Raw genomic sequence first — 25,738 nt, 5'->3', positions numbered from 1 at the left:
GATCTGTGTTGTCACTCTGCATTATTTTTAATAAATCAGTGCTGATGTTTCCTGCTGACCTGATCCAGTTGTTAGTGAGAGGTTTCCTCTAAAGGACACCTTTCATAAGCAGCTGAGAGATACATCACAACAAATTTGGGAGCTTGACTGGAGTTGGCAGATGTTAGCTCCTCACATATTTCTACTTCATTTTTGTGCTTAAACCAAAGAAGATTAAACTGGTTAAGAGATTAAGGCCCCAAGCCAATAAGAGGAAATACAGGTCCTTTTCACAGCTATAGGCAAATCATATTTATCTGTCTGTGGCCTGGATTTTTCTGTCTGTAAACTGAGGGATAACAGTGGTTGGCTTTGTAAAGCACTTTGCTCTCCTGGGGTGCAAACAGCAAAAGAAGCACAAAGTATTGTGATTCATTGCCTCCACTTCAGATTCTTACACTGCTCACATCTCTTTTCTGTTGCTTTGGTGTTTCTTTAAATGCTCAGGGAGAATCACAGTGAGATCGAGAGGCGCAGGAGGAATAAGATGACCCAGTACATCACGGAGCTGTCGGACATGGTGCCCACGTGCAGCGCCCTGGCTCGTAAGCCTGACAAGCTGACCATTCTGCGCATGGCTGTTTCCCACATGAAATCCATGAGGGGCACTGGAAACAAATCTACTGATGGAGCTTACAAGCCTTCCTTTCTTACAGAACAGGTAGAACATACAAAAATGTTGGTTTTCCGTGGGTTTTTTTGGTCTTAAAAGGGGTGAGGAAATGCTGAGAGAAGCAGAGCCTCAGCTTGATTCTTCACTGTAGTGTAGCAGCTGGTACTAGCTGCATATCCAAGGTGTGAATACTGACAGATTTTTGTGACTGGTCTTGATCTTAACACTATGACAGATCTTTCTTTTTGGAGAAGCAAATTAGCATTTTTAGAGTTGAATTTTTCAGGTCTGTCCACCTGGAAAACAAGTCACTCACTGCCTCGCAGAAAGGAATTTTCACCTCCAGATCTGAGTTCTTCCCATCCTAACAAAGATTCTCTAAAATAAGTAAAAATGTGTCTGGAAATACCTGTCTCTGTCTCTGGGGATTAGAGGAAGGTTGAAAACATCGTTTAGTCTTAATGCTGGAGTTCCCAGCAGCTGAACTGGGCAGAGGTGAATCCCATCAGTACTGGTATTTATTTCCTTGGTTACATACTTGATGGAAGAAGGAAGATGCACCCAGTGCTTGAAGGAAAACTGTGTTTACTGAGCACGTTGAAAATTCCTACCACCTTCATTGTTTTAGAAGGCCAGTGGGTGTATGTTCATTTTTGTGGTCTGAAGTGAACTTAAGCACTTACACATGGAAGTTATGGCTGGAGGCAATACTTCTTTCTCAGAAAAACAGCAGCTGCTGCTGACCCCTAAGTGCTCATGACTGCTTATTCCAGCTCTCCTGGAGTGTGTTTCTGGGGGGACTGTGCCATCCTGCTGGTGGCACACCCTAGTCACTTCTCATTGCAATTTTTTTTTTTTTTTAATCTTGCAGAATTACAGAGTTTTGTTTTCATCTTTTTTAATAACGTGCAAAACTGGTTATGTTATCCTCAGTATAGTGTGGCCAGCTGTGCTATGAGGTTTTTTGTTTAGTCAGTAGTTCAGGATCAGTGTGCTTTCTCTATAACAAAGCAGCAGAAGTTGACAGTCTGTTTCTTGAGATGAGTTATCCATTCCTCAGTAGTTGGCCAGATTTTTATCCTCACCTCATCAGGTTGTATCTACCACTCGTACACTAACCCTGCTGAGCTGTCTCAGCTGGAATGGGACTCAGGTTGTCCAGAGCTTTTTGTTTGAGTTCCAGGTGGAGTATCTTAACAAGCTCTGGTGGTCACTGGAGACACCAAAGGCTGTTCAAGCTTCTTTTCCAGGAATTCGATGATCTTGAATGTCTCTTCCAACCTACACATTCTGTGATTCTGTGTGTGAATTGGAGTGATAGTTGTCATCCTTTGCCATGAGAGGTTTTTCAGGCTCTGTTAAGGAAAGGGAGTATTTCTGGGTGATGCTGAGGCTTCATACTCACAGGCTGGCAAAATAAAGCAAAAAGCAATAGAACCTTCTTGTGTAGCGGCTACTAATGGAAGAAGGGGCTGGGGATTCTCTCCTCATTCCCATTACACTTTCTTCCTTTTGTCCAATGACTGTTTAATTCACAGAGCTAATCCTGAGCAGGGCCACAGGGAACCAAACTAAACTGAAGTCTTATTGGTTTCTCTCCAATTAAATTATTCAGAACGTTTAATTAAGAGATGAGTTTGCCATGAGTTAGAACTGTTCCTTTCTTCTGTACTCTGAAATGTCTATTTATTTTTTTAATGTTAGATGCCTATCACAGATTATGCAGTGAGTATCAGTTGTTTATTTTCCTAAAGTGCATGGAGATCACCAGATGAAAGGCAATAATGGAAAATAAAACATTTATTATTGAGATGGGCCATTTATGCCTTACTGCAAGTTTGGTTGTATTGTTACATCAGTGAAAATTTCTGTCTAGGTTTTGATCAGCTACTAAGATCACAAGAAAACAATATTCTCTAACAGTGACAGATGTATTTAATTCCCTTTCCTTGCTGGCATTCTAATCAAATCCTTTCTTTGGAAGGAACTGAAACACCTTATCCTGGAGGCTGCAGATGGGTTCCTGTTCGTAGTTGCAGCTGAGACGGGAAGAGTGATCTACGTATCAGACTCTGTGACTCCTGTGCTAAACCAGCCTCAGTCTGAATGGTTTGGCAGCACTTTGTACGAGCAGGTTCATCCAGACGACGTGGAAAAGCTGCGAGAGCAACTGTGTACATCTGAAAACTCTATGACAGGTCAGATATGTCTGATGTATGGTTCTGTGTGTTCAGGATCCCTGGAGAGCTTTTTCTGACATTCAAAATGCATGGTGTAAAAATCTGCTTAAAGTGAAACTCAGCAAGATTAAACTGTTGTTTTCTTGCAGGCAGTGCAGTAATATAAATCTTCTTTTGAGTGACTGCATTTTGCTTCCTATTCATTTGACTTCAGTCAAACCACTTTCATGTCGCTCTGCATTCAGACTGGACTGGTTTGGTATCTGGACTCTTCTCAGACTTGGTCTGGAAATCTAGATTGTTTTAATTTCATCCTCAGTGAACTCGTGACTTCTTTGCAAGTATGTGTTTCTTTAGAGCAGTGTTTAATTTGAAGTCAAAAATCATACTTTAGACTTTTCTGTTTTCATACAAGTTCCTTGTGGTTTGCTAATTGGAATCTTGTGGGGAAAAAATTTGGCAGCTGAAAATATACTGGATTTTAGTCATGAGGCTCCTGTGCAGTAGTGTAAGTTACCTGTAAGTTGATTCCCTATCATGTTGCACATAAAACTAAACCATATTCATATTTCCTCTCTAACTCTGGCTTTTACAGTTATTCACGCTCAAAGCTGCCAATAGGAAACTACCTTGTCTTTAATAGGATATGCGTATGTTAGAGCTGTGAGAATTAGCTAAATCCTGTTGTAACTCAAACTTGGAAAGGATGAAACTTAACTTCCCTTTTTATTCTTTGTGTATTATGTTTATAACTGAAGGAAAAAATGTAGGGGATAATATGCAAAAAAAGCCTGATCCTTGCAAAAGTCACATAATTTCTCTTTGCTTTGGTAGTTAAGATTTCTGACCTGGTTTGCTGGAAGTTTTGTTGTGTTTCATAACTCAAAGGACAGTGATCCAGTTTTGAGTGAACCTGCACACTGTTTACAGCTTCCATGTCAAAACAGGGCCAAATTCATGATTTCCTGTGGTTTGAATGTGATGTGGTTTTGGCAGAGCTTTCATGTATTCAAATTGGAAGCTCAAAGCAAAATTCTGTGGTGAAAATCCAGATGGATAGAAACCAAGTGAACAGTTAAGGGAACCTGTGCAGGGCAAAACAGCTGAGTTTCATACCACGAGACTTGCAAAAGAGCACAACCTCTGTTTTTATTATGTAGCCTGTAATACATTTTAACATACTGACTGTCTTATCCAAGAAGCAATTACTCCAGAGCCTCAGAGAACAATCATGTTTTGACTTCCAAAAGTGCTCAGTTATGGGGCTTAACCTGCTCAAACTAGAGCTGGACTGGACAAATGCAGAGCACTTCTGAAAACCCAACTCTGAATTTTTTCCTGCCTTAGCTAGGGGCTTTTCTTCTGCACTGAATTGATCTGTAGCCAATGGAAAGAGAAGTTCACTAGTATTTATAGAGCTAAATCTTTTCCCTGGCTGAATCTTTTGGGGCTGTCAGATTGACACAGAAGGCCTGTAAATCTGGTGCACATGGCCAGCTGAACTTTTTCCCAGCACGAGGAAAGCCTGCTCAGCTTTTTGAGTACTTTTGTTTTAAAGGTGTGGCTGGTGAAGTACAGTAATCTTGTATGCAAGTTGTTCTGTCAGTTTGTGGAGCATATAGATAACGGGAAAGTTCTAGATTTATTATTTTAAACTTCTATTTCCTCGACTTCACAAGGTGCTGTGGAATAAGAGAAGCAGTCTTCTATATGGACTGTCAGTCCAGCCTCAGTTTGTTTATTAGCAGGGGGCAGCAGGACTTCAGCACCATCACTCTGGCTCCTTTGGGATACCTTTCTAGGAGAAAGGTGATTCTAGAGTCCATTCAGCCAGGTACATTTCCCTTGCTGTAACACAGGCCATATTGAGAGCAGCAGCTTTGCAACAAGTACTGAATGAAATCTTGCAGTGACCTGAAATAATGTGTGTCTTAGTGACATTTTAAAAGATGTCAAGGAGGCAAACGCATTTCCTCTAATTTGGTGTTTATTGAACCAAGTTTTCCTTGGCTTTCCAAATGCATGTTTCATGCAGAACAAAGGGCAATGTAGAGCTTGAAAGTGATGGAAACCACAAGCCTGTCAGCTGTATCTGAAATATTTTTTGCTCCAAGTGAAGTTCACTTCAGGCAGTAGGAACATCCTCATCTTTTAGTGACATCTGGCTGTTGAGTACAGGATCTGCTTAGGGAGAAGATTTTCAAGTGAAAGTGTAACAGTATGCTATGATTTTTAATTTTGCTCTCTTCCTCATTTTCTCAGGGTCCATTTACTCAATGCTATAACCTCCCCCTTCAGCCCTTGAGCTGGCAAAGCAGTGACAGCATTTTGACTAAGGAGAAACTTCACTAGTCCTGCAGCAGATCCGAGCAGTGTCGCTTGGTTGTAATTGTCTTTTACAAGTGCTGATCATTGGTGTGGTATTGCTGGGACTTTCCCAGCACCTCTTAGCAGTCCTGCTACCCAGAGATGCTGCTCCAGACCCTGAGAACTTGGGAGGCTGCCACTGCCAATGGGGAGGGACAGAGAACAAGCCAGTGGAGGAAGCAGGCTCCCGCTCACATTTCTGCCCCCAGGAATAAGGCTGGGACTGGGGCTGTGCTCACATGAGCATTTCTTTGGCAGTCACACAGCTTATGCAATCCTCACCTCATTTCACCCTCTCCTCCTCTGGCATTTCTGTGGTACTACATATGAGTCACATCAAGGGCTTGACCTGCTGAAGGCTAGGCTAAGCTAAAACCCCTTGGTTTTGGTAGAGACAACTCCTTGGCCCACCTTATCATGAGGTTTCTCAAGCTCTTCTGGGTGCTGACACCAAGGAGAAGCAGAAAGTGAAGAGTTAGGAGGAGACAGGACTTCAGAAGGTGTAAAATGTATGTCAGATTGAAGTGCCTGTTAACAGTGGCCTCAACCACGTGGTGTGTTTGGGGAGTTAATTGCTTGCTCTTCCTTGAAATCTTAGAATATGGGGAAGGATGGATAGTTTCTGTTTAATTTTGTGTCCCTGGAGATTTTATTCCCTGGAAATGGAACAATTGTCTGCTTGTTTATTGTGCATTAATTGCTAACACATTGTAGCAACAGGAAAGCTGAACTGTGAAGTGTATGAATGGTTAGAAGTGATCTAGAAAAGAGCAGCTGAGCCGTGATGATGGCAAAAAATTGAGCTCCCAAGAATTCTTTATGTGCGTCATGTGCATGATTAATCAGAATGGGGCAGATATTCAGGGTGATAATTCATTTTCCCTCTTTGTTCTTGAAAATCTGCAGATGTCAAAATGAATCACTTCAAATATGGATGAAGATCAGCTCCCACGGGAGGATCCATTAGCAAAGACCTCTTTGTGCTTAGGGGGCACTGGTGGAACTTGGTGGATGTTGGGTTCAGGTGCAGGCTCACTCCCAGTGCAAGTGAGAGCAGACAGCAAATCTCTAATGGTACAGGGAACAGACAGAACTTAGATTGAAGTGCAGAGAAAAAAACTCCTTTAAAGAATCCCTCTGCTACGTTAGCTTTCAAAAAAATGACTGAGCAAGTATTGTAGTAGACTGTCCTGTTAAAATGCGGTGTTCCAGAGCACTTTGCAAGACTGATTTCTACAATCTAGTTCTCCATAAGCATTTCATGAAAGAATAGAGACACTTCTGTATGGCTGCCTGGAAATACTCCCAGTGATTCCATGATGTGTCTGAGATGTGCTTGTCAGGGCTGTAAGATCCCTGTTCCTGCACCCAGCATCTCCAGTAGTGCAGAAGGGAAACACTCAGCTTTGTTATCTTCAATCCTGGGCTGCAGGCAGCAGGGCACATAGAAATCAGCTATAACATCTCCCTTCAGCCTCACCCTCGCTGCTTGGGCGAGGCAGGGAGCAGCAGATGTCATCCCAGCCATGGCACAAAGGCTCCTCAGCAGTCCTTGCACACTGTTCCAGCTGAACAGTTGGGGGGTGCTGAAAGTGCAGGGCAGTGACTGCGAGAAAATGATGAGAACCAGAACCAGAAAATGAACAGCTTTCATTTTCAAGTGATTTAAAAATTACTAAGCCACTTCACTTGCTAGCTGACAAAGATGAGTTGAGGTTACTTCTGGACAGAGCTTGCATGCCAAGTTTAATCTTGGCATGATCTTTTATTGCCGTATTTTCTAAGTGCAACAAAGTAGAGCTGTATGATGGAAATGGTGACTGACCACAGATAAAGTTGAGCTGATAGGTATCCCTTGAGAAGAAAAGAGCATTGTGTGACAATTTTCTCTGGTTTGTGTATATTAGGGAAGCATCACTCCATGTTGTACAACCATAGATTTGCACTGGGGGATCTGTCTCCCAGAACCTTCTAATAACATGTTGTCTTCCAGTGATGATTTCAGCTTAGGCAGCTTTCTATCCAGCTACAAACCCTTGTTACCAAGCAGTTTGTAGACACAAAATCCAGATGTTGTAGTTAGAGTCAAATTGTAAAAATGAAAAAACTAGTGTTCAGCTTGAAAGAGGGAAGTGCCAAAGACGAGGGGCTCACCAGTGGAGGAGCAGAGTAAGGCATTCCACAGCACTGAAAAGATGATAAATAACCATGTGAAAGAGAAGATTAGGGATAATTTTTGTTCTCAACACACAATCTTCCTGAAAATCGTCACAGGGTTTTTTGTGCTGTGGGCTGCCATGTCTGTTTTCCAGCTCTGATTTCTGCATGATCTTTCTTAGAAGGGAGGGGGTGGTTCTCATATTGACAACCAGCCAAGTGAATGCAAATGTGTTTTGAACTCTGACTTTCCATGAATTATTTAGAGCTCCAGCTGATATAGAGAAGAGTTGGATGAGACTCCTATTTGGCTTGCATAAAAAGTTCTCCAAAGAAATTCAAAGACTGAGTTGAGGCATGACAAGAAAACACAGTCCTGGCAAATACAATCCTGTTCTGCCTTAATTGTCATCATCAGTGATAGTAAAACTCATGTCCAATGGAAAAGTAATATATTATCAAAACAGTGTATGGGTTGAGTTCTGCACTCTATTGGCAAACTGCTGTATCATCCAGTTAAAAATAGAATCAGCCTATTTATTTTTTTAAAAAGGGGTAAAAAAGTCAATTGCAGGTATTTGTGCCAGAGGTTCTATACCAAAATATATATTGTCAGAAGATCTCTCTTTCCTCTGTCTTTTGTAGACATTAAGATACTTGTCAAAGATGGATACTTTTCTTCTCAGAGCTCTTAACACTCCCTGGGAAAAAAAAAAAAAAAAAAGAAGAGAAATAAAAAATCCCTTTTTTCAGAGAAGCTTATTTTTACTGAGACAGTTGACTAAACAAGAAGCTGTCGTAGAGCTCCTTTGGGACTTTGTTCTGTAGCCTTTGGTTCTGAAGAGCACATTTGTCAGAGGTTTATGCATCAGAAAGGTACTCTGCGTGTGAAGGGCTGTTTCAACTGACAGCACTTGATTTCTTTATTATTATTATTTTTTTACTTCTGTCTGTGAGCTCTTTTAAGTACATGAACCCTAAAGAGCCATCTGTCTCTGAAACGTGCCCAGCCCAGAAGATTAGGAAGTCAGAGAACAGAGAATTAAAACCAGATCCCAGCATTTTTGATTTTAACATCTTAGTACAGGATGACTGATCCAGTAAGGCTGTTGCCTCTGGGCAGGTGGGGAATGAGTTTTATAATACTTTGTTTATAGAGAGTTAATAGCTACTTGTGGTTTTTATCCCAGGATAAAACGGAGGTTTTCGCTGAATGTCCACGAAACATCACAACCTGTAAAGTGAAGACAAGCAGACACCCAGTAAACAACACGGCAAAACTGGTGGGATGGGGAGGAGAGAAAGTTTCCATAGACATGATATGTCCTGAATTCTTTTATGTCTTTGCAGAACTGTCCAAGACTTGACTCAGTTTTTTATGGGATTTTCCACCCACCCACACGTACCCACACAGCCCCCACTTTATTCCTTGGAGGGCTGGAGGCTGGAGACTATGTCAGGATTATTGTACCTGCCATGGAAGGTAACAGAGAGATTTCTGAAAATGGATGCTTCAACACTCTGGTTGCCCTGAGAAAGAAGGGACAACTCTTGAAACACACTGCAATGTATAGAATGTATATGAGTGATTGATGTGAGCAGCATATTTCAGGTTCCAGTCTGTTTTTACTGTAGAAAAAGCCCATTTTGGCAAGGCATCTTTTTGTCTTTTAAGTGTGAAGTCTGGAAAGAGATTTGCCTTGTTGTTGACAACTACCAAATCATCATGTGATACCTGTTTTTCAGTAGAGTTATGTGGTCCCACTGGCATTGTGGAGAGTGAGGAGGATGTTTCAGATGTGAGACTTTCCTTCCACACTAGCCCATTGCTGTGCTGTTCCAGAGAAAAAGACCTGCCCACATTTTTGTGGACTGTTTTTTCTCATAGCAGGAGAGTCACAGCACCAGCCAGAGATGCCCTTAGAACTTGGGCAGTGCCAAGCATAGGAATTTGTGGATTTTCGGCTTTAGTCTGTTTAGCCTGCAGGATTTTTACATGCAGGAAGGAGGAAATGAATGTCCTGCTTCTTCAATGCCCATTCAGCTTGCAAGTAAATGAATTAGTGCAGAATAAGCAACCTGTGACTGTAGGGCATCCTAGAGTGCCTTTCCTGCCCTTTGACACGCTAGACAGTAACACAGAAATAAGAAAAAACACAGTCTGCTCTCAAAAAATTTGTACTTTTAAATGTATGGTACATTTAATCTCTCAAGCATTCCAAGAGAATTTTGTTTTCCTTTGGTCTGTAGGACTGTTTCTGGAGGGGGAAGAAAAATCCAAAATACTGGGAGAAGCCAACTATGTATAAAGCAGTTCAAAAGCAACTCCTACACAAACACAGTGACCCAGTGGTCTCCCTGCTGCTGACACATTCCATTTGGGTGGATAGTACTGGAGGGAAAACCAGTGATAATAAAGAGCATTTTAAAATAAAATTACTTTGGTAATTATAATGGCGGTTTAAAGAGGTCAGTACATGCTTTTACTGAAACAAGGAGACAACTTTAGCCTAGTACTCCTGAGACAAACCTTACTACATCTGACTAGCATTAGGGAATGCTTTTAGGGTGAATTTTCAGGTGTTTGGCCATGCACATGCAGGTGGGTTTTGTGGTTGCTGTTTCTATTCAGTCTTCACCTTGAGTTTCCCACTGGGAAACTGCTGCATTCTTGAGTCTGTTATCACAGATGTTGGACTGGATCACTTTCACTTGCTGGTTTTCAGGGGTGGTGGGTACTTCTTTATTGCTCAATATTTCCTCAACCTCCTCTGTTTTGTTAAACACCATGAGCTATATGGAGTTAGTGGGGCTTTCCCCCCTTTCAGAAATACTGGTGCTTTACAAATACCCCAACAACTTCTTTGGTTAACACATTGGCAATAAAACAGTCTGAGTGTGTCTGGAGGGTTTTGGCACTGGCAAACTCGTAACCCTTCAGGTGCTTCAGTGCTTTGACGGCTGCAGATGCTGGGAGGATGCAGCCTTAACATCTGCCTTGTGGAACAGGAGCTTTGAATGTTTTGTTGTCTCAGTGAAGTCAATACAAGGCACTAAAATATTGTATTATTGGTGATGAGTTGCAGTAGCAGCCTAGGGAGGCGTGGAGGGGACGGGTGCCTTGTGTGCAGTAGTATTTCACCCATAATTGATTTATCCCATGCTGCTGTCATCTCTCCATCCTCAGCTCTGCGGCAGCAAAGACAGCACTTCTTGATCTTTGATCCTTCCCTAGCCTTCCACCAGTTTGCTGAGACCACAGCTCCCACTTGCTCCTCTCTGATACCCTGCACAGAGCTGCGTGGGGGGAACAGCCTCTGGTGTGACAGCTCACAACCAGAGTGGGAGCATGGCCCATGGGGAGTGCTCTTCAGTTTGATCTGTTTTATTGCAGTCCCTGGGATGTGAACTTACATCTTCAAACATTCTTGCTATATTTGTAGTGTGAAGACGTTTGCATGTGATTTTTAAGTGTTGTGAGTCTTCAAAAAGAGAATTAAAACCGATAATGAATGTTTTGTCCCACACACCTTATTTTAATTGAACTAAAGAAATAGCCTGTAAAAACAGCCAGGCAGCATCCTTGAGCCTTTTTCTCCTCCTTCTCTTTTCCTTCTCATGTGTTTAAATTTAATTCTGTCCACAGCAAAGTACTTTACAAGGTCATCTTGTGGTCATTATTTCCTCTAATGAGCTATTGCATGGTGTGTCACCACAGCCACATTTCAGAACCAGACAATGCTAGTATTTACTAACAAAGCATAAATCCCAGTAACTTGAGTTTGATAATGAAGTACAAATAATATAGAATGCCGGGAGCTGAAGCTTTTTTGGCAAAAGGGCTTTTCAGTAAAGCCTCTTGCTGAGCATCCAAGTGAAACAGATAGTTTGGTTTAGAAGCTACTTACAACCTTTATGTATTGATTTATTATGCAGCTGCGAAGGGTAAAAGAATAAATTACGTATTCCAGTGATATTTTGGATAGCTGCTCTGTCCTGGGAGTATCTGCTGATGGTGCTTTGGAGATTTGGGGTTTCCTTCCCTTTTTCTAGAAAGTCTCACTGTCTTTTGAGGAGCTGTTTGTGCCTTGGATCACTGGCAGGTGTTACTGTGATAGTTTTCTCCAGGTCAGGGTTTCCTTCAGGTACATCTGATCTTTGTGACAGAAGGGCTGCCCCAACTGCCCAAATCATGGAGCCATGGACTTTGTCATAGGTACTTGTTTTGGAAATGAAAACACCTGCAGAGATCATAGATAGATGCTGTGTATTTATGTCTACGGAGAGCTTACACATCTGTATGGGCTTCAGTGAGCTGTTTTACTTAATATTCTAAATGTGCCCCATACTTTCAGAAACCATTCTTGAAAGTTCACAGTGCATTTTGTTAGTGTTTTGTGGGTTGATTTTTTGAGTTTTTGGTTTTTGGTGGGTTTTTTTTTTTTGGTGTGTGTGTGTGTGTGTTATTAACTTAACTTTCAACATATGCTTTGAATTATTTGCTCCAGTTTCAAGTCCAGTTTTTCCAGGTCCATCAGCAGAGAGACTTGCATGTGATCTGTAACACCACCCCTTCTGATGGTCCCTTAAAATTAACTGAATAGCAAGGCTCAAAATCCCACATAGTTTCCTTTTTAATTTAATTAAAATGATGCGTATTTGCCCAGCACTGTGGAGAATGACATGATGCAGTCTGGTTAGTCAAACATGAAGGCAGACACAGCAGGGACCTTTTGGCCTCGTGAGCTTTTATAATAACAAGTTGTATTAAGCAAACAACTGTGTAACATGAGGGGTTTCTTATTGAAAAACAAGAGGGGGTGAGAAAGATTTTCAATTTCCCCCTTGTGGGTCAGTGTCTCCAGTTGGTAAGTAGGGAACAGACAGATATTTAAAAATAGGTGCATTTCAATTGCATTACTTCTTTTTTTTTTTTTTTTTTAGCTTTGCACTTGATTGGATCAGCTCTTCATTCTATTGTAGGAATGTCATAACTTGACTCTAATGCTTATACAACGCCTTTTGCAATTAGATGATGTAAACCTTAACATATTTAGAGAGGTTCAAGTAATCCCCCTGAGAAGCTAGGCTAGTGAAGAGAGTGAGCTTTGATGGTTTATATTTATAATCATGGAATAGTTTTGCTTGGAAAGGACCTTAAAGACGTCTCGTTCCACGCTCCCCCCTGCCGTGGACAGGGACACCTTCCACTAGACCAAGTTCCTCAGAGCTCCATCCACCCTGGCCTTGGACACTTCCAGGAAAGGGGCAGCCACAGCTTCTCTGGGCAGCCTGTGCCTCACCACCCTCAGAGTGAAGAATTTCATCCTCATGTCTGATCTAAACCTGCCCTTCTTCAGCTTAAGGCCATTTATCCTTGTCCTTTTTACTCCATGCCCTTGTAAAAAAATCTCTCTCCATCTGTCTTGGAGGCTCCCTTCAGGTACTGGGGTGGGGCTCTAAGGTCACCCCAGAGTCTTCTCTTCTGCAGGATGAGCAATCCAGCTCCCCCAGGCTGTCTCTGTAGCAAAGGTGCTCCTGCCCTCTGAGCAGCTTCGTGGCCTTTGGGCTAATTTGGTTCAGGTCTTATACTGATGCATCCTGAGGCTACCACTGCCTATAAATAGGACACTCAGCCTTCAGTCTTCTCTTGGAAGCATAAATTTGAGCTGTCTGTACCCTGTTAAGCATGTAGGTGTCACGAGATTTATATGGACTTACTGAGAATCACTGTGCATTATATTATTGGGTATTTTTATTGACAGCTACAGCACGTTGGGAACTCTTGTTGGTCGTGTGAGCTTGGACCCTGTTCCTGGCTGCACCTCTGCTGCTGACCGACTGCAGGCAGGAGAAGTCATCCCTTTGGGCTCAGTGTCCTCACCTTTAAAATAACAGTAAAGGTGTGGAAGTCCTCTGGAAGTTGCTGTGATGTCTGCTAACAGCAAATTACGTGCTCCAAGCCAGTTACTTAGTTTGTATGTCGGTACATTTATCACTGTATTGCAATGTAGTGGTGTGTGCAGTGGGACAGGGCTATGGGGCTGCTTCCTGCTGCAGGGTAAAACAAGCACTTGAGGCCAGGGAAGCCCCAGCCTGGGAGATCTAAAGCAGTCTCATAACATTTGGGTGGAAGGCAGTGCTGGCTTTGGAGCAAGAGCCAAAGAGCAAGAGCCAACTGCGTTTTATCCCTGCCATCCCACAAGTTTCTTGGTTGGTATGTGTGCAGCATAATCACAGCTGGGAAGTCCTGTGTGGTCCCTGATGTTGTTCCAGGCTGTGTGAGCTGACTGATTTTACAGTTTACTGTATTCTCAAGGGATATTTGTATGCCAGTGTCCCCTTGGCTTCGTTCTTGCAGAGAATTTGCCAGGCACACAATCCTGTACGGCAGAGAAGAGGTTTAAGTGCTGCTGTACAGCAGGCTGGTAGGGTGCAATCCCATAGGGGCAGGTCCCATTCTCTGTAGAGTCAGGCCAGCTGGGGAGCAAGAGTGGGAAGTATACGTGGAGAGACCTTATTTCCACCTTCAGTGCTTCTTGGTCCTTGAAATTTCTGAAAGAATCATGATTTCAATATCATGGAGGAATTAGGTTGCGTCAGCCATCTCCACATGATAGGAATGTGTCCATTTTTGTCATTGTCCCCCCACCTCAGCCCTGCCATGTCCTCAGTTTCCCATAAGCCAGGGATGGAGGTGGTGGTTGTGGTCCATAAAGGCTGTGGTCCCAGTAAGGGATGACCTGTGCTGCCAGACACCTTCCAGGCAGAACCAGGGGCTCCTACATCACAGGGAAGACAGTCTGGAGAACAGAGCATTCACTCTTTGATGGATGTGAAGGAGGAATGTTACAGTAAACAGCAGCTTGGGAACTGCACTGTAGCCTTAATGTGAGCGAGAGAGCCAGGCTGTAAAAATCAGCAAATCAGCCCTGGCTCTGGGTGCACGGGGGAACTGCTGCCAGCCTTGTGGTTCTGCCCTTAGTTTGTAATTTTAAGTTAGGATGGTCTTAAGTTCACCTGTGTTTTGAGTCCTGATGCTGTTCCTGTTGCTCACGTGTTTGTTTTCCTCTTGGAGAAGGGGCAGAGGGATGCACTTTTTGTCAGTACAGCTTTATTAGCATTGTGTTGTTTGGTGTGTACTCTGATATGGCTAGCTATGTGGTAGGTAAGTCTCTGCTTTTATGAGCCTTGACTTTATTTAAATAATAAACTCCAGAATGCTAAAAAAAGGCTGCCCATGTGGTTTGAGTTTTGTTTGTTTGTTTTATTTTGGGGGGGTGGTTTAACATGTATATTGTTCTATTTGTATATTGCAGACTTCTTCTGGTTTATGTGAATGTGAGTTCCTGGAAGGAGAGTCTTCAAATACTGTGTTTGCAAGGCAGTTGTGAATCTTAATGTGTTCTGTAATTTGTTTTATATTGGAATCCACAGGGTGGATGTATATTTATTACACTTAATAGAGCTTAAAGCACTTGCTGAGATGCACTAAACATGAGATAAAATTGTATCCTTTACAGTTGTGAGGCATAAACTGTAAAGCTTTTTTATTTTGTTTTAATTGTTGAATTAATGCAGAATAATCGCTCTGGCATAAGCTTATCAAGAGTAATTTAATATAAATTGATCAAATTTAGGCTATTTAGTCTTATTGGAGAGATTTTGTTTATGCATTTGTAATGCATCTGTTGTTTTGAAGAGGAAGTCTGTCAGCTGAGCACCTCAGCTTGTGTAAAGCTGAATGCTCAGCTGTAGTCAGTGCATGTGTGTAAATGATATATGGCAGTTTCAAAAAGTTTCACCTTGTTTTCTCCTACTTGACTGTTTATCCCAAACAGTGACCTGGATCTTGATTCTCTACAAACTGTAGAACACTCAAAGATTTTTTAAACTGATCTTTTCTGCTAATTTCTAAAGACTTAATGTTCTAATACAGAGCATCACTACAGAAATCTTTTGTTCTCTGACCCTTCAGTTTGAGGGTGAGCTTACATTTGGAACCGTGTTCAGCAGCAACAGTACCTTGATCATCACTTTGTTTATATTTTTAATTATTTCCTCTTGTTTTCCTCCATCCTGGTCTTGCTTTTTCCGGTTTTATAGTAAGATAAAGATGGTTTTAGTTTTCATAAGGATTTTTGCGTGCAGTATTCCTGTGTTCTGTTTGTCTTCCTTGAGCAGCCTGTGGAGTATTTTCGATGAGCACAAAGTCATCTTTTGTTATCTTGTCCAAACCAAACTTAGTTTATCCTTTATTTTATTTTGCCTGGAAAGAAATATGTGGACAATCGGTGGCTGAGAATAATTATGAAATATCTAGCTTTGTCTTTGTAAGACAAGACATTATCATCTAAAAGGTGAAACTTGCTGGGTTGCTGTAGGTATTGAGGTTAAATTGAGAGTCCATATATTAATTCAGGCTGTTTCCCTATCAGGTCCGTGATTCTGTGCAAGACAGGAGTCCGTCTACTGATGAGTTGGAGGGAAATGGAAAATTGTATCATGTACTTTGCCAACAGTATTTTTGTGTGCATGAGGCCAAACCAAATTTCTTCTGAGATCTATGAGCTGGGTTTTTTCCATGCTGCAGACTGGATGTGGGCACTGTATGGTTGTTTTAGATCAAACCATTTCAACTTGCACTGAAATTTAAGAAGAATTCCCTTATGTAACAATCCTTCTTTCTAGTTACACACTGCAGCATTTTCAGGAGCTGGGAATCCAGCAGAGAAAGCATTTGTGGTAGAATTAGGTGTTGATGTTTATGGAGTTTTGAGCAAAAAACCAAACCAAACAAAACCAAAAAAAATAATAAACCACCACCAAAGAGAACCCACAAAAAATCGCCCAAAATAACCCTGAAAAAGTAAAAAGAACAGACTGTGTTTTATTACCAGGCTATAAGCCTTAGCATGCAGTGCGTAAACATGGAGGAAAATTTTCTGACAGTCTGGTGCTATTGTGTGAAAGTGGATTTGAGCCAAATTCCCAGATTTGAAACCCCATGAACTTCAGTAGGGCCAGGCCAATCCTTGGCTTAGGTTCATCTCAAAACATTGCAACCACAGAACACAAGTTTGAACATTCTCAGTAGCAACTGGAGATCCAAAGGGGAAGGTTTGTGCATAATCCAGTCGCTGTTTGCACATGCAAGGGGCACATCAGTGCCAACGTGAACATTTGCCCCCTTGATCTTCATGAAAATGTTTTTAGAGCATCTTTGAAAACACCCTGTATGCGTCCTCAGTACTTGAATCTGTTATCTCTTTACTGGTAAGAGCTTTATGTGGCTTTTCTAATTCTACCCAGATAATGAACTTGCCCATTGTCCCCACCTCTGTGTGCCAGCCCTTTTCTGTCACAGCAGCTGACATCAGGGTCCTGGAGCACACAGTGGTTTCCTGCTCAGAGAACAACTGGTTTATTACAGGTTGAAGCAATACTGCCTTCTGGATGGGGACCATAGTGGGGAGATTTCAACAAATTATCAATTATCCCCAGACCAGCCAGAGAGATTTATGTGCCCATTTTAATCAGCATTGTGCTCATTTGTTTGCTTTCTCCTTCTCAGCAGAGCAAACTCTCGTTTCCTCTGGGTTGTGCAGCTGCTGTAAAGGGCAATAAGACAGCGGTGTCAGTCACAGCAGTGCTCCTGCACTTGCTGCATCCCAGGGTTGTGTCTGGAGCCGGAGAGGGGAAGAGTTTAGCAGGAAAATGAGCCACATGCAATTAACAGTTTATGGGGAAGCTCATAAGGGATCCAGCTGCTGGTGGCACTGTGCTGTTAAATGGCTCTTCTGAAGAAACTAGGAGAAATTTTAAAAAAATGCACACATGCACTGTTTAGTTAACAGAAGTTGTCAGAGCATCCTGGAATATTTCTTATTAATAAGAATATAATTTCCAAGTTTAACATCAGGTGTGCTTTGTATTTGTCCCATGGAGAAATCTAAACGAGCATTTATGACCAAGGATGCTGGAACAGACAGAGACAGAAATACTTAATGAATCCTACAGAGCTATCATCAGGACATGCCACCTCCTTGAACTGAGCTGCCAGTGTGACTAAGGGGCAATTTATGCCAGTTTGCTTGATTTAGTCTATTAATCTATAATTAATCATAATTCTGTATATCTGTGTTTGGCTATGATTGATGTATAATTCTTCCTCTTTTTAATATAATTTGATCATAAGACTCTAATAACAGATGAGACACAAACTGCTTGTTCTATTTCAGAATCTGTAGTATATTGGTGGAGCTCTGTAAGGTTGACATCTGCATACTGGACTGTTGAAACAAGCTGCTGAGAGAGCTTTGTCATAGTATCAGTACAGCAAACATTTCTCTGACTCACATACCCCCTGCAGGGATTTTGTAAGTCAGGGCAAAATTTAGAACTCTTATTTGTTATCTGGTACATATTTCAAAGACACTGCCAAACAAAAAGCTAAATTTAAGAACTCTTGACTTTTGTTGTTGGGGGTTCCAGACATGCCAAAGGAACATGTGTCAGCAGTTTTAGACTTAGTGGCCACGTAATTGTGAAATACCTTTGGTTTTGTTTTTTTTTTTTTAAATAGATGCTCTTGGATGATGAAAACAGAGAAATTTCTATTAGCTGTTGGAGTTACATTCACTGTCAGTTCTTTTTGATGAATATTGGTGTATCTTCAAGAATTTGTATTGGAATGAAAAAAGAAAGTGCACAGAAAACAACTTTCCTTTCGTTTGTGTGTATGACAAAGTTATTTTGCCCTAAGAGAAAATTGCTTTTAGTGGATTGATTTGACTGGCCTGCCATTGGATCCTGCACATATATCCTGTCTTTATGTGCTTTATTGTACAATGCCTTCATTTGTGAATGAGTTTGCCTCCTGCCTGATGGTATTTTATTTCTCTAAATTGTCTGGTTATTTGTGGGGATGGGGAAATAGACTGTGGCTTTGGCTGTAGAAAATGCAACAGATTGTCCAGTGCAGTTAAGTGTGGTAGAGCTTCAGATCCATCCTACATCCCGGGGTCAGCACAGCTGAGCTGGGAAATGCGGTGTGATTTCTTCCCAGCTCACACCTGAATCATAGACCAGGATTAACATATAGCCCAGTGTTTTAAATTGAAGCACCTTTAGGAGTTGTTCCCCAGACTTGCTGACTTCTAAACCATCTGAGATACACCTCGGAGATAACACCACATGAAGTCTGACCTTCTCTTGGCAGGGGTGGCTTTCCTCCAGGAGGAGTTATCTGGAGTATTCCTTAAAACTAAAATGCTGCTGGCTAGTTTCTTATCTTAAAACTATAATATAATGATTTCTTTCCCATTCATGGATGGGAGTAAATATTTAGAGGCAGAGTAATTCTGAACTTAGTCTTTGGCAGTAGGTTTATTTCAGAACTTAATTTTTGGACAGGGACTTTTAGGTCAGTCTGGCGAGGGAGACTTTGAATGTATTCTGCATGTTTTCTTCAATGCAGTACGGACAGAATGGGTGCCTTATGTTGCTGTAAACCTGGCTGCTTACACCACAGTGAAGACTTAGGCTTGTATAGTTTTAGTTACTGAAAGATACCCACCTCACACATGGGATTTGCTCATGGCCATGTGCTGTCGGTGCTGGTGGCTGTCATTTAATTGCCTGGCAGCTGTTTCACTGCATTTCTCTGGCCCACTGTCACTTTTGTGGCTGCATCCAGCCCTTAAGCACTGTGGATCTGGTCCAGTGATTCATTTCTAGTCTGTGCTAGGTTTTGTAGTCATCTCCTAGCACTTGAGCTGTAGATGTGAAAATCCATTCTGTTAGTTTTTTTGGTGGTAAGCAGAAAGATTCTGGGTGCTACCCAGTGTCCTGAAATCCCTGATCTGAACCTGTCTGTAGTAATCAGTCTTCTGTTTTAAATGAAAAAATTTATCTGTTAGCCTCTTCCTACCTTTGCATGCATTCCCTCTGTCCTGTCCTCTCTTGAGCTGATTTAGTGACTGTCTCCCTTTTCCAAGCTTTGATTTTTGAGGGTTGTAGGGAGCAGGGTCTGGACTTTGCACAGGCTTGTTTTGCTGTGTGGTGAATCAGATCATCTCGCTGATCTGTCTGAAAATACACTTTAGAAATGCTCTTGACATGTCAGTCTTTTAGCAACTTTAAAAGGGCCCCAGCACAAGGGCTGTTGTGATAAATCCTGTATCTCATCATCAAAGAGTAAAGCTTGGTCTTTTGTGCATCTCCCCATCCTGACAGCTCTGACTGAGGTGGTGCTGTGGTGAGAGTGTTTTGGATAGACACAAGCACAGGGAAAGAGGAGCAGCTGTCAGGGGACTGATAAATGTTGCTTTATCCACAGTTCTGGTAAAGAGTGGAGCAGGCAGATCAAGTCAAAAGCTGTGCCTGCTGTCATTGCCTTGTTTGCCTCCAGGCATCTGACTCTGCCCTGGAAGCTGGTCTTTGGCCAGCCAAGAAAAGAACCATCACCCTGAGACTCAGAGTCAGCTTTGCTGAAATCCTTAGTTCAACCAGCACATAACTGATCCTCCCCTGTGAGACCAGCATCAAGATTTTTGTTGTTGTTGTTGGTGTTTTTCCCCTAACTGGGCTAATGGCATTCAGCTCATGAATTTCTTGTCTTAATTGCTAGTAAATGGGATTAAATTTGTGTACTGAACACCAGTTGCTCTCCCTGGCATTTCTAGGACGAATCCTGGACTTGAAGACGGGGACAGTAAAGAAGGAAGGCCAGCAGTCCTCGATGAGAATGTGCATGGGATCCAGGCGCTCTTTCATTTGCAGGATGAGGTATGCATTTACCCTGTATTCCCATGCTGGTTCCAGTCCTGTCTCAGCTCAGACTTCAGACGTTTTGTTGCACTAATTTGGCCTTGATTACAAACTAATGCTGCATTGACACACTCCCGTGAAGTATTTCTAGAATCCTCGCTTTAGGAACTGGAGTGGAACTGAAACTAGTCTTCCTTAACAGTTAGTGACAAAACAGCACCTGATTTCTGTAGTTATTCTCATCAGTGTGGAGTGTAGGTTCCTTTTTCTAGAGAACTTCATGACAGCTTCACCCCTGGAATTTTAGCCATTGTCTTTTTCTAGTAGGGTTACTCAAATCGATACTTTGGGAACAAAGCTTTCGCAAGTGTAATGAACACCCAGCTCTGTGTATTTTTTCAGCAAACCAAGAATATTAAAAGAATCTTGAAAATAAACAGCAATTCAGTTGCAAACCTGCCAGCTATGTAGGAATTAACCTAAGCCTGGTATGAATTAACCAGATGTCAGCTGGCTGATGCTAGATAAATGAGTAATTGTTAGACGGTTTTTGAATTGCAATTTTCCAACTTCTTGCATTGTTTGGGCTTCTTTAAAGGGCTTTGTCCTCCCAGTGCTTTTTTGGGCTTGTGAGCTCTTCTCTTGTTTTAGTGCTAACAGGCTAAAATGCCTGTTGCTATTGCAATAAGTTTTTGTCTGTGGTTAGGAAGGGAAAGTACATAATTGCATCCGTAGGTTATGTCCAGTATAAATGCTGGTAACAGCCCTGTAAAATTCATTACAGAATGAAAGACGCAAAGTACATTATTTGACATAATAAAGTACAGATACCTGTACTTTGGTAATGTGGTGGATTTTTTCCCAGTCCTATGAGGGTGCTGAATGTGTGGCTCTTGAGTGCCTTTGTAAGGTGTTTATAGGCTTTATACCTGCGAAGTCAGACTTCAGAGCTACAGAACCTTTTCCCCCCTTAACTGGGAGGGAAGAAATACAGCCCAGCAGAGCAGCACTGAGAACACTGCTTTTTCTTCCTTCCAAGATGCACATCATGTTAGGAGGACTTGTTTGAGCAAAGAAAACCAGGCCGAGTGTCCTGTTTGCAGTTGTTCCCCAGCTTTCAAAATAGTTCAGATTGCAGTTATTTCCTGGCACCCTGATTCTGCAGACTCCAGTGCATGAGAGTGATTTTGCACATGCCTCTAACCTCACTGTTTTTGTATTTCTAAATCTTATTTTAGTTGTTCATTTCTTCTCCTTGGCAGTGACTGATTAAAAAAAAAAAAAGTTAAAGGAATAGAAAGAAAATCTTCTGGGAAGGATGAGCCTCAGATAATGTGAACTTTCCTTGTGGTTGCTTCTTTTCATTGTTGTTATTATTTTTCCATTAAAAATGAACTGCTTTCATCCTTCAAACTGTTTACTCAGTTTCTGATGGATTGTTGAAATTTTACAGTTAGGCATACTTATAAATATCACAAAATAACACATGAACAAGTGTTAAACAAAGTTAGTTGACAGTGTAAATAGTTTGATCTTGCAAACATTATCTTAATGTCTACAGACACTGTAGCTGGTGTATGGCAGTGGAATTTTTCTGTTCAGGGAAGCTACAGGAACACTGAGATTGATTTGTCTGGATATTTGGGGGCCTAACATATTTTTTCTAGTTTTCACCCCTGTTTTATGGCATTTTGAGGTGTTTCTATTCTTTAGCGACCCTTGTGGTATCAATTTCAAATAGTCTTTATACTGGGGGAGTGTGGAAGGGTATATTTTTCTAGTCTCTTTTATTTTTCTAAAATAAAGAAGATTTTTTTTTTTGCACATCTAAAAAGCTCAGCCTGTGAAAGCAGCACATTCTGAGCAAATACAAAAATGCAACTTTTTGCCAAAAATAAGTATCCATTCTTATCTATTTATATATGGTAGTAGAGATCTCAAAATGCAGTTTCATCATGTGTATTTATATTCATTTTTGAGCCCTTTAAAATATTAATTTACTTTTAGGTGTGGAAATGCTCCTCTGGATCATTTACCCCTGAACAGAATAACCACCATGAGAAAAAGATACAGGTACCATTACTTAATTTACCACAAAGCAGCTGTAGTTGCCCTAAGCCCCCTCATTTGCCGCTGGGTTAATGCCTGCTTCAGGAGTGTTACCTGGTCCTGCACACTCTGGATCCTTTGCAAGCAAAATCTCTCTGCATGTGTCACTCAGATTCTTTGTTTTACACCAGCTCCATCTCTGAATCAATCTTCAATATCTTTCTCAGAGAAATATTACAGAAAACAGGTACAGCTTGAGTAGCAACCGAGCTGGCCGTGTGCAGAACCCTAGGCTGATTCTTGGGTGTTTCCAGCATAACTTACAAAGACTGGTAAATCATTAGTAGTCATAGTTTGAAAGGATAAAGCTATTCTGCATGTCGATCAATGTGATGTTTTTGTGTTTCTTGTTCATTCAGGAATGGCCTGGGCCCAGTGAAAGAGGGTGAAGCACAATATGCTGTTGTTCACTGCACTGGCTATATCAAGGCTTGGCCACCAGCAGGTTTGTATCCCTTGTGGAAGGTGATGTACACCAAGCTGTCCTTAGGACAGCTGAAAACATGGCTCAGGTTTCCTTACTGCTAGAAAATCAGGGAGAATTTTAATGAGGTAACTGATTAAAACTCTCCTTGAGAAGCTTTTGATAAGAAGAAATCAGCTGTTGTTACTCACTGGGGGCATCCCCAGTTTTCTGTGACACCCTTCTCCATTTCATTGTCATAAAGGACCTGTAGGAATTGCCAGTGATGCAGGGTTCCAGAAACTGGGGCCACAAGTTTTCAACTTGCGTTGATAAACCAACATAAAAATGGTCTCATTTTCAGAAGGTGGATGCAGAGGATTGTGTACCTCTAGAAAACACAAAGTAATGGGTTATACTTAGGTACTTAATTTCAAGCACCTAAAACATGTAATTTCGCTCAAGACACATGGATGTTCTCAGCAATGGTGTTACTTGAGAATGTTCAGTATTTGTGATAAATTCTGTTTTGAGGCTGTTTTTCTGGGAATCAAGTCTTGGCATACCACTTTGATCTACGGAGAAAAACATTTACCTGCTGGAACTCAGTATTACATATGGGAATATTCACCTTTGAAAAATTCCAAGAGGAGTCAGTGGAGCTCATCCAGACCTCATTATGAGCAGGGTTACTTGACCTTGGCGTTTGCAGGAGTTGATGAGTTTGTTTGCAATGTGACAGCGCCTGCTGGCATGAATCAAACCAGGAGCTGTCCTGCCCTGTTGTGGTTGTATGCCACGGCCATAAATCACATTGATCCGGGGATTATGAGTCCTAAAATGTGATTTGTACCAAATGAGTGCAGACACCAGCATGCAGATGTGAACTTCTTGTTGGTTTCCTGCTGAAATGCGGTTTCAGAAGCAGAGGAAAACTGCCCCTCTTGTTACTAATAGGATTTAATAGGAGTCAAGATGCTTCAATTTTGCTTCTGTCTCAATCTATCTTTGTGTGAGAGCACAGTGTTTTTAAAACACTCTGCAAATGGATTTTTTTTTTCTGTTTTGTTTTCTTCTACAAAAAGAAGTAATTTTCTGTTAGTAACTTTTCTGTTAGTAATTGTAAATGTAATTGAATTCAACCTTGATATATGGGATGTCTCCTCAAGAAGGTGTATGTCAAATAAGATTTTGTTTTGCTTGAATGAGAGCCTTGCTACATGTTATAGGATGTTTAAAGTGATCTGACTCTGCAGGGGTGTATGTTGCTGATGCAGAGCTACAGATGCATGAACTCATGTCAGCACTGGGTCCTGATGTTGGCAGTGTGTGTCCTTCAGCCACCTGTTCTTCAGGACAGCAGCATGGGATTAAAAGTGTCTTGTGGGTCTTTGAGTGCCCAGTGGCCAAGTATCAATCACATAGCAAATCCCAGGTGGCATTAGTGAGGTCTTCTCCCCATCTCAACTCTTCCAAAGACTTGCTGCTTTCCCATGCCCAACAGCCTCTTTAGTTTTCAGTCCTCATTACTTTATGGGTAGTTTTTATTTCGCTGAAGGTGAAATGGGAGTTTTCCTGCCTTGTGCCTCTGTGTCTCTCCAGTGTTCTGGTGTGTTTTCAGAAGGAGGTTATATCAGCCTGTCAGGCTGCACTTTGCAAAGACAATCCACCCCACTTCTACTTTCCATTCTCAGAATGTATTCCCTTTACCCTTGTGACTTTTCTCTGCTGTTGTCCATATTTTCACTTCACTTCTCAAAATGTAGGTCACTGGCACGATGCATTCTTATTTCAGATTAGATTGCAGTGATGGATAAAACAAACAATATTACCTGTCTTGCCTGGCAGCGTAGGATACAGCATCCTTCTCTTAGGATCCTGCAGGCATCCTAAGACATCTGATGTAAATTTATGTCTTCCACGTTGCCTTTTTCTCACTTGTCAACTGAAAGTCTTGCTTTGAATTGTGTGATGTTTCAATTAGTAATATCAAGTTCCATCCTATTTCTGTTGCTTTAGCTTATGACTGTTACTGTTCCCCAAGTGCATGCTTATGCATTTAGTAATGTTGGATTTCATCCCATTTCTATTACTCCACTCCTCAAAATCACATGGTTCTCCCTTATGATATCCCAGCTCCTCCACAATGTTAGTGCCTCCAAACTATAGCAAATCCTAAGGGATGTTTTTGATTTTGACAGCCTTGTGTGGAATTTCATTGGTCTTCTATGTTACCATCCAAATTGTTACTTCTATTAGTCACGTCTGAGTGCCTTTTTCAGGGCACACAGAACTGAATCGGGGCCCTTTTCATGAGTGTTTCTTTGCCCTCCCAGTCTTCCCTGCTTTGTGTTGGTGATCGTCATGTATCCATTGCCTTTCAAAGTTGAATGGGAACATCCATGGGCTGAATCCCCCTATATATTTGAGTAAATAAGTGACAACTTCACTGTATCTGTTCTCATTTCCAGTGGTAATCCAACCATAATCTGCAAAGCAAATGAGATAACTACAGCAGTAATAGAATTTGCCAAGGCTTCTCTACTCTGTAATAACATTACTTTGTTCAAATCAGCAAGCTCTGCATGGTCTCTGGATTCTTGGGAATAAATGAGCTTGTGCTAAATCACAGCTGTTTAAAATTTCAGCAGTCAAAAAGATAATCTTCATTTATTTTTCATTTGCCAAGTGGACACTGGTATAAACTCCGGATCCTTTTCTTTGGAAGCATGCCGTGTGACATTTGCACTATACACCTAATGTTCAATACGAAGTGTGCTTTCATAAGCAAAAGAACCAATGTTATCAAATGCCCATAGTCTGTACTTAGTCTCATTTGTTTAGCACTTGGTATGTTCTCTTTCTGGGTTAAATTGTATTGTCTGTGGCCACTGTTCAGTTTTTCAGTCTCACACTGAATAAAATAATCAGTGTTGATACAGAAATATCGAGAAAAGAACTGCTTTGTGGTAATTTTTGGTGTGATAAGACTATTTGACAGGGCTGCTGCAAGGAGGAGTCTGTGCAAATCTGAAGTGATATGAGTACTTCAAACAGATGAAAATGAAAAAGCTACAGACAGCTGGTGGCATATTTTAA

At 41.5% G+C, this 25,738-nt stretch overlaps 1 protein-coding gene across 6 annotated transcripts in view; it reads left to right on the top strand.

Annotated features, from left to right (window-relative positions):
- ARNT2 (aryl hydrocarbon receptor nuclear translocator 2) overlaps positions 1 to 25,738 on the top strand; it is a 96,222-nt gene that overhangs the window by 35,339 nt on the left and 35,145 nt on the right. For all 6 annotated transcript variants that reach the window (XR_009208280.1, XR_009208282.1, XR_009208281.1 and 3 more), the window contains 5 exons: positions 487 to 700; positions 2,637 to 2,850; positions 20,043 to 20,145; positions 22,135 to 22,200; positions 22,596 to 22,681. Coding sequence is in view for 3 of the 6 variants with exons in the window: in XM_040077157.2 (XP_039933091.1) it covers positions 487 to 700; positions 2,637 to 2,850; positions 20,043 to 20,145; positions 22,135 to 22,200; positions 22,596 to 22,681 (683 nt within the window). In the remaining 3 variants the exon portion in view is untranslated. The remainder of the gene's footprint in view (positions 1 to 486; positions 701 to 2,636; positions 2,851 to 20,042; positions 20,146 to 22,134; positions 22,201 to 22,595; positions 22,682 to 25,738) is intronic.

This window comes from Hirundo rustica, chromosome 13 (genome assembly GCF_015227805.2).
Source record: "Hirundo rustica isolate bHirRus1 chromosome 13, bHirRus1.pri.v3, whole genome shotgun sequence".
NCBI classification, from domain to species: Eukaryota; Metazoa; Chordata; class Aves; order Passeriformes; family Hirundinidae; genus Hirundo; species Hirundo rustica.
This window is presented reverse-complemented; position numbering and strand designations above follow the sequence as displayed.